General features: G+C 42.7%; 1 protein-coding gene across 1 annotated transcript in view; it reads right to left on the bottom strand.

The window, feature by feature from the left end:
- Positions 1-1,907: 1,907 nt before the first annotated feature.
- The window catches only part of LOC141192289 (uncharacterized), a 155,022-nt gene continuing 145,584 nt past the window's right edge, over positions 1,908-11,345 (bottom strand). Inside the window, exons 7-8 of the mRNA XM_073661783.1 lie at positions 5,285-5,375; positions 1,908-3,235 (exon numbers count right to left, since the gene is read on the bottom strand). Coding sequence (XP_073517884.1) covers positions 1,965-3,235; positions 5,285-5,375 — 1,362 coding nt within the window. The 3' untranslated portion in view covers positions 1,908-1,964. The remainder of the gene's footprint in view (positions 3,236-5,284; positions 5,376-11,345) is intronic.

The raw sequence follows: 11,345 nt of genomic DNA, 5'->3' as shown, positions 1-11,345 counted from the left end.
GTATCGGCTATCTGGTCCTCAATGGCACTGACTCGGCCTTCCACTGCCCCTGCTCTATTTTCTGCAGTTTGTGTCGTATACCTGCTATCTCATCTTTAAGACACCAAAATGTACATTGAAAGCAGATGGAGAGAATTTACAATGTACCACTGCAATGAAAACGTCTTTTAAAGTAGGTTCCTCAGGTACCTGTATGTCCCATTGGTGCAGATTAGGCCGTGGGGCAGTGAGTATTGTGCCACATGCAATTTTGGGGTCTTTTCAACCCCTTCAACGTGGCTGCCTCTCCCATCTCCTGCACACCCAACTCCTCCACTTGGAGCCCATGCACAGGTGTGGGTAGTTATAAGAAGGCCACTGTCACCTGCTGAGACCTGTGTTTCTGTGCAGACAAATTGCTACAGCCTGGCCACCACTTCCCTCCTCCTTGTCTCCCCTGCTCACTCTGTCTCCAGCGTGACAACCGTGGTGTCATCTTGGAGCTGAGAGCCTGCTTCTCCCGCAGTTTTTATGTGGCTTTTCCTGGTCATTTTTTACCCCTGGAGAAAATTACCTCCACACTCAGAAAGTTAACAGGTAGATGTATGACGATTTTCAGGATGGTCGTCAGGTTGTATATCGGATAATTAGCTAGATGCTCGGCAGGAGCTCCTACATCTGCTTGTTCACATATGTCGTCAGGGTTGTTGCACGAAAGTACTACTGCTTTCTGTGTGAGTGGGATAGTCACGCAAGAGAATATTGCTACAAAAAAAAGGGACTGGCCTCTCTGACATTCACTTCAGAAAGGGAGTAAACTGTCCTGCATCCAGAAGTTGAGGACCCACCTAGGCAATGGTGGTAACAAAATCTTATCAAGTTGGGCCTAATGAATAACTTTGTAAAGGCTATGGATAAAAATGTAAAAGCATTCCTGCATTTGATTTATAACTTTACAAAGTTAAGTGAAGCAAATATAAAAGAAGGAGTCTTTATTGGACTTCAGATTCGTAAGCTTTTTCAAGATGAGGAGTTTCTTCATTTGTTGCAGGGCAAGGAAAAGGCTGTATCGTCTACATTTGCATTTGTGGTAACTAATGTTTTGGGAAACTCCAGAGCAGATACAGTAACTATGAAGAGTTGGTGTTATTTCCCCTCTAAACATATAAGGATCTTGGCTGTAACATGTCCTTAATGATTAATTTCTTACATTCTAGACTTTTCTTTCACCAAACTGTGGAGTAGTGAGAGATGAGGATGGTGAGAGATGTAACCAAGTTATTGCAGCTATGGAGAAAAGATATCAAGGAAAATGAAATCCATCAATGCTTGCAGATTACTGTTGCATAATTTTAATAGATGATCAGATACAAGCAAAAAACAGTGGTCACTGAATGAGGACTAATTTTGTAGTGCAATCTTAGTAACTGTTTAAAATTCGGAATAGGGTTTAGACAGGTTTTAGTTATTTGAATTGTTTCTAAGTTTTCTCTAAATAAATATCAGAAAATTGGCATAACAAAATATTCTGCATCTGTATATTTACAAAAATAATAATGTTTCAAAGTACTGAAACTTTTATCATTAATTATATGTAGCAGTAAAAGGAAAACTCAATTGTCCAATTTGAATTCAGGAGGTCAAACTCATTAAGAAATGGCTCAGTTCATAGAGGAACCTGATAACTTTTAAAAATATGTAAAACAGTGTTACATAATCTGAAAGGTCCTTGAGCTAGGTTCTTCAGCTGCTCACTCAGGACGTGCAGCCTCTGTACAGGTCCCCGTACCTTCCTCTCCTCCTCTGCACCAATCAGTTAGATAAGTGTGGGGCTGGAGGAGAGAGCAGTTCTCTCACTGATCAGGAAGGACACTGTATCATTGTTATCGGTCACAGGAAGCTACCTCCAGTCTATAGGACACACATTTATTAGCAAGATTTTTTCTTGCTAAAAGTGTGTCTTTTAAAGTAAAACATTTTCCACATTAAGGATATAAAAAAGGCTTCTCCCCTCTGTGAGTTCTCTGATGTCTATTAAGATGCGCTTTCCGGTTAAAACATTTCCCACATTCTGTACATGAAAAAGGCTTCTCCCCTGTGTGAGTTCTCTGATGTCTAACAAGATCTGATTTCTGGGTAAAACATTTCCCACATTCTGAACATGAAAAAGGCTTCTCCCCTGTGTGAATTCTCTGATGTTTGATAAGACTTGATTTCTTTCTAAAATATTTCCCACATTCTGAACATGAAAAAGGCTTGTCTCCTGTGTGAGTTCTCTGGTGCTTATTAATATTTGATTTCCCTGTCAAACATTTCCCACATTCTGAACATGAAAAAGGCTTCTCCCCTGCGTGAGTTCTCTGATGTCTAACAAGATCTGATTTCTGGTTAAAACATTTCCCACATTCTGAACATGAAAAAGGCTTCTTCCCTGTGTGAATTATCTGATGTTTGATAAGACTTGATTTCTCTGTAAAATATTTCCCACATTTTAAGCATGAAAAAGGCTTCTCTCCTGTGTGAGTTCTCTGATATGTAACAAGATCTGATTTCTGGGCAAAACATTTCCCACATTCTGAACAGGAAAAAGGCTTCTCTCCTGTGTGAGTTCTCTGATGTCTATCAAGATGCGTTTTCCGGTTAAAACATTTCCCACATTCTGAACATGAAAAAGGCTTCTCCCCTGTGTGAATTTTCTGATGTCTAACAAGAGCTGATTTCTGGGTAAAACATTTCCCACATTCTGAACAAGAAAAAGGCTTCTCCCCTGTGTGAGTTCTCTGATGTGTAACAAGATCTGATTTCTCTGTAAAATATTTCCCACATTCTGAACATGAAAAAGGCTTCTCCCCTGTGTGAGTTCTTTGGTGACTAAGAAGACTTGCTTTCTTTTTAAAACATTTCATACACTTGAAACAAGGAAATCTATTCTTTGCTGTGTGAATTTTATGTTTAAGAAAAAACTTTTTGAGGGGAAAACTATTTCCATATTCTGACCATGAAAATGGCTTCTTAGCTTTAGGAACAGTTAGTTTTTTAATGCTTATTTTGTGACTTTGATTTTCCTTAGTAGTCGATAATGAATCAGAAGATAGGACCTGTTTGAAAGGATCAGATGACAGATCTTTGCTGTGAAGGGATGATGGTAAATTTGGAGTAATAGCATTCCCTTCAATTGTATCCTGTGAGATTTCAAGCTCATCTGATTTGAAAATTGAAGATGTCAGCTGCCCCTCTGATCTCCTAGTACAGTCATCTGCTAAGTAAAAAAAATATTATATTTCAATAAAATATTCTTGAAATTTATATTTTTGAACATTTCTACTTAAACTGTTGGTACAAATGGCAAGTTATGTAAAAATATTGAATTATTCACCAAGACAATTCACAGTCTAATAGAAAACCTCATAGCATGAACCAGTAGAGCGTGGTGTTCAACTGTTTGTTCATTCTGCCTCCCAAATATGAAATATGCGAAAATAATACCAATAAAAATTTCTACTCATCTCACAAAAAACAAGCCTCCACTCAGGTGCATCATCTGTCAATGGAAAAACAGAGGTTTCCACATCATTAGTGGCTCAAAAACTCTTGAAAAGAAACATGGCTTCCATAAACCAATACAGCAAAATCCGCTCTTCCAAAGTCAAATATGATCCTTACTTAACTCAAATGGAAAGCACCACACCCTACTAAAGCTCACGCATAATGCCGGAAGCTGCCTGATACAGCCTTGTTCTCCGCTGGTTAAGTCCTCTGTGTTCAGCTCCCGTATTGTGTATTTTCTTCTTAGTTTCTTCTTGTGATCCCAGCCCGTTTACTGACTACTATTGTGTCTTCTGATTTTGTATTTTCTCTGCCCTCCTGGTTCTGATCCGGCTACCTGACTATTCTTCTTGTCATCTCACACCACAGAACAGCAAACAACACTGTAGTCCAAGCCTAAAGGTCTTTGTGTAAGTATACATCCATGTAGAGGGGTTAAAGGGTGATGGGCAAAACTTTGACTATAATAACACATCTAATGAAAAGATAAAAAAAAAAGTAACTAGTGGTGAAACCTCTCTGGGATAATTAGAGTATGCATCTTGGTAGCTCCTGGCAATTTAAACTATAGTAAGGGCCAATATTTTCTGTCAGATGAGTATCAAGAAGAAATATACATTTAATGAGAACTTTAAAGCTGAGGTGTCTTAAATGGAAAACTCTGGTATTTGGAAGAGACAATGGAGACCTTTTCTGAAAGACTACCATTGAGTTACAGACTCACATACGTGAGGCAGGCCAATCCCACCACAATCAAACTATCATAGAGAATGAACCTGTATAAAAAAGAAGACAGAATAAAAAAACACATTACATCCCCAACAACAATGTATGTTGGGGGAGGGTGGGGGGGGGACTCCAACACTAAATCAGAGTTGCACTTATTTATGGTGGACCATTGGAGCTACTATGAGTTCTGACCAGAAGAGTAGAGAAAGTATTAATGCTCACCATTTCAGGATAAATTGTATCTAAATTCTTTAGGATCGATAATATAATTTATGACGTGGAGTGAATCCATGAAACCAGGGCTCGAGTCATGCCAACATATCTCCTGCAGGCATGAATCAATTTTTTTACAGTCATCAACCACTCACAGCTTAGAGATATATCATAGCACAGGTGTAATGTTTTTTTATATACTTTATCTATTTGAAGCTATTTAGTTTAAAAAGAAATTGAACAGTCAGGATAAAGGGAAACTGTTGTTATTATACAGAAAATCACACTTGGCCCTCACTGCACGTTTAATGTTGCCGATCATAAAAGCGAGGTTTGGTCATAAAGACTGGACATGGTCTTGTAGGGGCCAAATGAGTATATTCAGCGGCACAGAAGGGAGAGAAGGTAGATTCATCTAATAAGATATCAGGGTTCTAAGAAGCCAACAGCATCATTACTCTCTGCTTTCTCTCACAGGCCCATCATAATATTTTTCTTCAAGTGATTTTCTAACTTGTCAGCACTTTCTACATATGCTGTCATTTGGATTGGTAGTTTACAGATCTGGGCAGATAAGAGTCAGAATCTTCTAATTTCAGTTGGTAGGTGGATCTTCCAGGTTGTAAGTTCTATAGAAAAGGGATTTCAATGCCCAAAGTCATTAGAACAGTTTTTGGTGGAGGACAATGTTTTGGTCTAGATGCAAAATGGTGATCACACGATTGTGATACAGTTGGACTACATGACCGGTAAACCAGCCACAGTCTGTGACTGAGAAGAATCTGTGACTTCTCTGCATTTAGTGGTTACTACTCACCTGGACGGTTATCTGTAGGAATCTCCTCTTTAGACCGCTCATCACCCCTCAAATATGTCTCTGTAGTATTAATATGGGTCAGATCTTCACCCTGAAAAAATATTGTACAAGTCACAGACAGATGGAGAAGTCACATCTATGATCAGTAGTGATGAGTACCATAATATTTGTAATCGCTATACTCGTAACGAGTACTTTGTAATAGCAAGTACAATGTAAGTCAATGGGAAACGAGAGTAATTTTCTGCTGGACCCTACAAAGGGGCCTGGGGGCCTGAGGAAAAGGCTGGAATGGATGGGAAAGTGATGTAACAGAATGGGAAGAGCATGGAGAATATGCCTGCATGCATTCCTGACTCACATATGGTTTCTGGGAATAAGTTTGTCGCAGTATTACGCCACTTTTACAGACACACAAGAACAACTACCAAACTTAATCTTTTTGGCCTGTTAAATGCAATTTAGGTTAAGAAACAGTTTTTCCTGTACAATCACTTGTATATAAGGCTAAATAAACCAGAGAAACCTAAAAATATCCCTTTTAGCCTTTGTTCACACACACTGTTGTGACTTTTTTTTCGCCTTTTATAATGGGAAGGGCCCTGACTGATACATTTTGTAGGTCCCTCTGTTATACATCATTTTTAGTTCGCTATTCCCCAGCACTTTACAAGCACAGCTAGAACGCACCAGTAGCTATGTAGATCCTTGACCTGAGAGGCCTCAGGTGGCTCTGTAACATGCGTTCTGGAGGGACACTAAGATAGTGGAATACATATTCAATAGCAGTTTACAATGTGACCATTGTAGCGTTGGGCTTGACCCTCCTCCTCCACCACCATCTGATACTGTGGCCCTAAATTTAAAAGTTCAGAGGCCCTGCAGTAGGCAGGAAAGCTGAGTTTTGTGAGAGCCCTCGTGTGGCCGTGTAACATACATTTTGAAGTGCACTCCTCTAAAGATTTTGGAGGTCTCTCTTGTGTACATTTGAGAGTGCCCTCTCTTATTCATATTGTAGGGCCTTCACTCTATTATTTAACTCATTTAAGGGCAGAGACTACAGAGATAAAGGCCAATAGATATGGAGTACTATAAGGTAGCAGTGAGTGCGGCCTGCGATCCTCAGATATGGCTGAACTCTGTGAACCGGAAAAATAAAGCTGCACTAGTCAACTGGATGACAAGCTCAAATATATCACTTGTGCAAGTCAATGGACAAAGGATATATGGTGCCCCCCCCCAGGAAGGGTTGGAGAAGCTTCTCCAAATGGCTCAGAGATTTTGATTGTCAATAGTCCCCAGATTATATAGGAAGAGAAGACTTCTAGATACTGTACTACTTGGTCCACTGCAGAATATGCATCGTATTTCCAAAAATTACTCCTGGGGCTGTGTCATAGGTGCAGGGAGATTCCTTGACAAGGGCCTCCCTTGTCAAACATTATCTACGATGGAGTACTATAGTAGTTGTGGCCCTCAATTCAAGTTTTCAGAGGGCCATCAGTCGGTCATCAACAGTCAGTGTAAATTTCTATTGAATATGTATCCCCTATCTCAGTCATAATGTGGCACAACCTGTGAAAAGGGCCTCCAATGACAAATATTAGTTTGGTAGAACCACTGTACATTTCAGATTTGTCCACTGCACAAAGTGCATAGGGTTTGTAAACATTAGCCCTATGGGCTGAGTCATGGTTGATGCAGGAAGCCACCATCCCAAAGGCCTCCAATCACAAATAGTAGTTAGGCTGGAGTAGGAATACTGTCCTGGTTTGTTCACTGCACAATCTGCATAGGGTTTCTGAAAATTAGCCCTAAGGGCTGAGTCATGGTTGACGCAGGAAGCCTCCATCCCAAGGGCCTCCAATCACAAATAGTAGTTAGGCTGGAGTAGGAATACTGTCCTTGTTTGTCCACTGCACAATCTGCATAGGGTTTGAAAAAATTAGCCTTATGGGCTGAGTCATGGTTGATGAAGGAAGGAAACGGGTTCTTATGGGAAGGGGGTGAAGTTAACAGCAGTAGCATGAATCTGCATTTTTGGTGAATTTAGGTTGGCTTGCTGTCATCTGGAGGGATTACAAACTGTGGAGATATCCAGTCCTTGTTGAATTTAATCAGAGTAAATCTCTCTGCATTTTCTGTGGAGAGGCGTGTGCGCCTATCAGTGATGATTGCCCCACCGGAACTGAAAACACGCTCAGACACCACACTAGCAGCCAGGCAGGCCAGCACCTCCAAGGCATATAAGGAGAGGTCAGGCCAAGTGTTCAGTTTAGACACCCAATAATTAAAGGGAACTGAAGCGTCAGAAAGGATGCACGTATGGTCACCTAAGTAACCCTTTGACCATGTTCTGCAACTTATCCCTCCTTGGCATTGTTACAGGCACAGATAGCATTTGCTGTTGTGCTGGTTTATTGAAAATTGCCCAATTTGTGCACATTTTCCTCCAACCTCCGTTGGAGCGGGTGTTCGTGTACCTTCCCATTATCCCTTGGTGTTGAAATGAGCTGGTACCTCTGCCACCAGCATTATCTGAGGGTGATGTTTTTAGCAACTGATCTACAATGGCCCTCTTAAACGATTCCATTGTAAAACTCTTTGGTGACTCCAAAAGGAGAGAAGGAAATTTCTCCTTGTACCGTGGATCAAGAAAGGTGGCCAAGCAGAATAGGTTGTTGGATAAAATGTGTATAACGCGATGGTCTTGCCACAGACACTTACACATGAACTGTGCCATGTGGGCCAAGCTGCAAAAAGGCAAATTTTCTGTGTCCCCAACAGTAGAAAAAGTACCCATCCTCTAATCACACTAACTTGCCTCATCGTCGTCCTCTCCAGCCCATCCAGCCTGGACAGAAATGAAGCTTGGGTTGGGTGTCCCCTTTGTAGCATTACGAGTCCCCTCGGTAGCACAGAAAAACAAGTCCTCTCCCTCCTCATTTTCCTCCTCATCACCCATTGTTGCCTCAGAATATTGGCTGGGCTGGGTAGTAACACCCATTGGGAAATCTGGCTCCATACCAACATGCTGGGCACTCAAAACTTCCTCTTTGAGATTATGCAGTGATTGTTTCAAGAGACACAGCAGCGGGATGGTTATGCTGATAATAGACTGATCCCCACTCACGAGGTTGGTGCAGTACTCAAAGTTGAAGAGGAAGTGAGACTGGCGATCGATAGGCTTAGACCCAAAAACATTCGAGTTCTTTAGGGCCTCTAGGGACTCTTTAGTCTCCCTCTTGACTCACGTGTTTAATGAGTGTCTCTCCTCGGGCACTCTGCTGAGATCATTTAGGAGGTTAGCTTTGATCATTTTGTCGAAGGCTAAGGATCCGTCACGCATTGAGAACTGGCGTCCCATAGCACTTCTCACTGTGGACAGGAAGATTTTGGCTAAGATACTTTTCAACAGGCTAGTGAAGTTTGCACCCCGGATCCTTTCAGAGGCTCAGCACTGTTGCGTTCCTGGCCATAGCACTTTTAGTGCTGTTCTTGTTGTCCGAAAGGCCGTGGAGCAAGGCAGGGCAGGCCTTTCAAACGGGTTCTTGCTGACCCTGGATCAGGCAAAAGCCTTTGATCGGGTTAACCATGAGTACCTCTGGTCCACTCTTTTGAGGTATGGTCTGCCTGGAGGGTTTGTGGACTGGCTTAAAACTAAGACCTTGTACGCAGGGGCTGAGACTTTCCCTCTGGTAAATGGGTGGATTGGACAACCTTTCAGGGTAGGATCTGGTGTCCGCCAGGGCTGTCCTCTTAGCCCTTTGCAATTGACCCCTTCCTCAGAAGGATCGATTGTGGATCGTTGGCAGGGGTGCGGATGGGCAGGGTGGCGCCGGAGGCTATCCTGAGGGTAGTGGACTATGCGGATGATGTCACAGTCTTTGTTTCTTCGCAAGAGGAGGTAATGGTGGTGATGTCAGAAGTGGAGCGCTACTCAGAGGGAGAGTCCAAAGTCAACCAGGATAAGTGTGAAAGTCTCAGGCTGGGAGGCGGAGATCCCGGGTTTGATCTTCCGGACACCCTCCCCAAACCCCAAGAACACGCCAGAGTCCTGGGCACCGTTTTCGGCCAGGGTGCTTACCCCATGAAAAACTGGGAAGGCAGAATCAAAGGTGTCGCCCAATGAGTGGACCAATGGAAGGGTTAGTCTTTGACCCTGAGGAAAAGGGTTGGCCTGTGCAAAGCTTTCCTGCTCCCCTTGCTAATCTACCTGGGCAGCGTCTGTGTCTTGCCAGAGCGTCTCTGGACACGGGTCTACAGTCTGTTCTTCCAGATGTTATGGGGGAATAGACTGAACCTAGTCAAGCGGGAGGTCACTTACCACACGAGGAGACTAGGGTGGTTGTATATGGTGAACCCTGTGGTGTTCCTAGTGAACACCTTCTTGAAAGTTAACATGGCACACCTGTGGAAGGAGAGGGCTCCTCTGTGGGTATTATCCTGCAAGGGATGGTTTCAGCCTTTCTTCCAGGAATGGGAGACAGGGGGAAGATTGAAGGATCTTCGCACACTGCATGGGCATCTCCCGGCTTATGTTACCCCGGTTCTGAAAATGATCCACCGGTGGGGTCTGGGAATATGAGGTCCCTCCCAAGGAAGCTCCTCAATAGGAGGGTCTTGCTTTCTCATTTTCAGAGTCCATTGGTCCTCAAGGACTGCCCAAGTCGGGATCTGGAGGTTGGGTTGAGTTTAATTCTAGCAGGATCCCCAGGAAGTACTGGGACTTAACTTGGCACTGCTTCCAAGGTAAGCTGTGTGTAAGGGGCAATTTGAAGTACAGGAGCTCCGAGGACAGGAATTGCCCCCATGAGGCTTGAGCTAACATGCTGGAAAGCATGGAGCACTTCCTGCTTCATTGTCCCTTTAATACAGAGGTGTACAACAGGGTGGGAGCTTCCATTTGTTGGTCGTGGCTGGCTACTCTGTCCTATGCCAGGTGGGCCTATGGAGCGTTCAGAGACCTTGGGAGAAGGGACCGAACCACTTTATTCATAGTAAGTGTAGTGGTCAGGTATTTCACATGGAATGCACGAGTTTTAATTTCGACGCAGAGTAAAATCCTCCGTGTAGATGAAGTTTGTAGGAGCATCCTAGGTGACCTGGTGAAGGTACCTGGCACTCCAAGATATGGTGAAAAGATTTTTTAGGTATTTATTTACATGATTCATCAAAATTAATTTGACATTTCGGCCTCATACGGCCTTCATCAGAACTGTAAATTAATCAGCAAAATATAATGTGAATATATAACACATTCTCAAAATATACAACATAATCAATTTATATAAGAATCCAAGTTTGTATAGCAAGTGCATATTACCTACACAAAAAGAAATATATAATAGAGGAGAGCAATTCATGATATGGAGGACAATGGCTAAATACATTTAGTGTGATTTACAGACATATAATGCTGCCCAGTGGATGTCTAGAGGATCAATCAACTGCTGTAAGAGAAAGGGGAAGAGCACAAATCACTAACTGTGCACACTACCACACTAGAACGTATGTGCAGGACCTCAACAGCTGAATATTACTTACCAAAGTCACTGAAGAAAAGGGCATAAATGTGGCGCTAAATGGAGAGGAGCACGATCGCTGAGCGTGCTTTATGCCTAAATTTTCGGATCATGACGTTGATCCGGCGCTTGGAGGTCACATGATCAGCTTCTGGATGCGTCACAGGAAGTGACGCGCCGGGAGAAGTATGTAGCCACTAGGCGCCATGTTGGTGGGCTAATGGTAGGGTCACATGGTGTATAATGTGACACGTCACCGGAAGTGACGCGCCAGGTAAGAATTGTCACTATAAAGGCGCCTTATTGGTGGATGGGAAGTTCAGTATAAATATAAAGAGTGATGCGCTTGACAGCATGATAAGGGGTAAGTAAATTCCTAAAAAATCTTTTCACCATATCTTGCAGTGCCAGGTTCATTTTGTTTTTTACGTACGGAGTGGAATCCTATCTGGGCACCCAAAACAATAAAGGAGTGCCACGTAGACTTTTTGACAACTGGTGAAGGTACATTCTCTGGAGAATGAAAGACTGGGTGC

This window comes from Phyllobates terribilis, unplaced genomic scaffold (assembly GCF_046119375.1).
Source record: "Phyllobates terribilis strain yellow unplaced genomic scaffold, ASM4611937v1 Scaffold_56__1_contigs__length_8794411, whole genome shotgun sequence".
Taxonomy (NCBI): domain Eukaryota; kingdom Metazoa; phylum Chordata; class Amphibia; order Anura; family Dendrobatidae; genus Phyllobates; species Phyllobates terribilis.
Note: the sequence above shows the minus strand (reverse complement) of the source record. Positions and strands in the feature narration are given on the sequence as shown.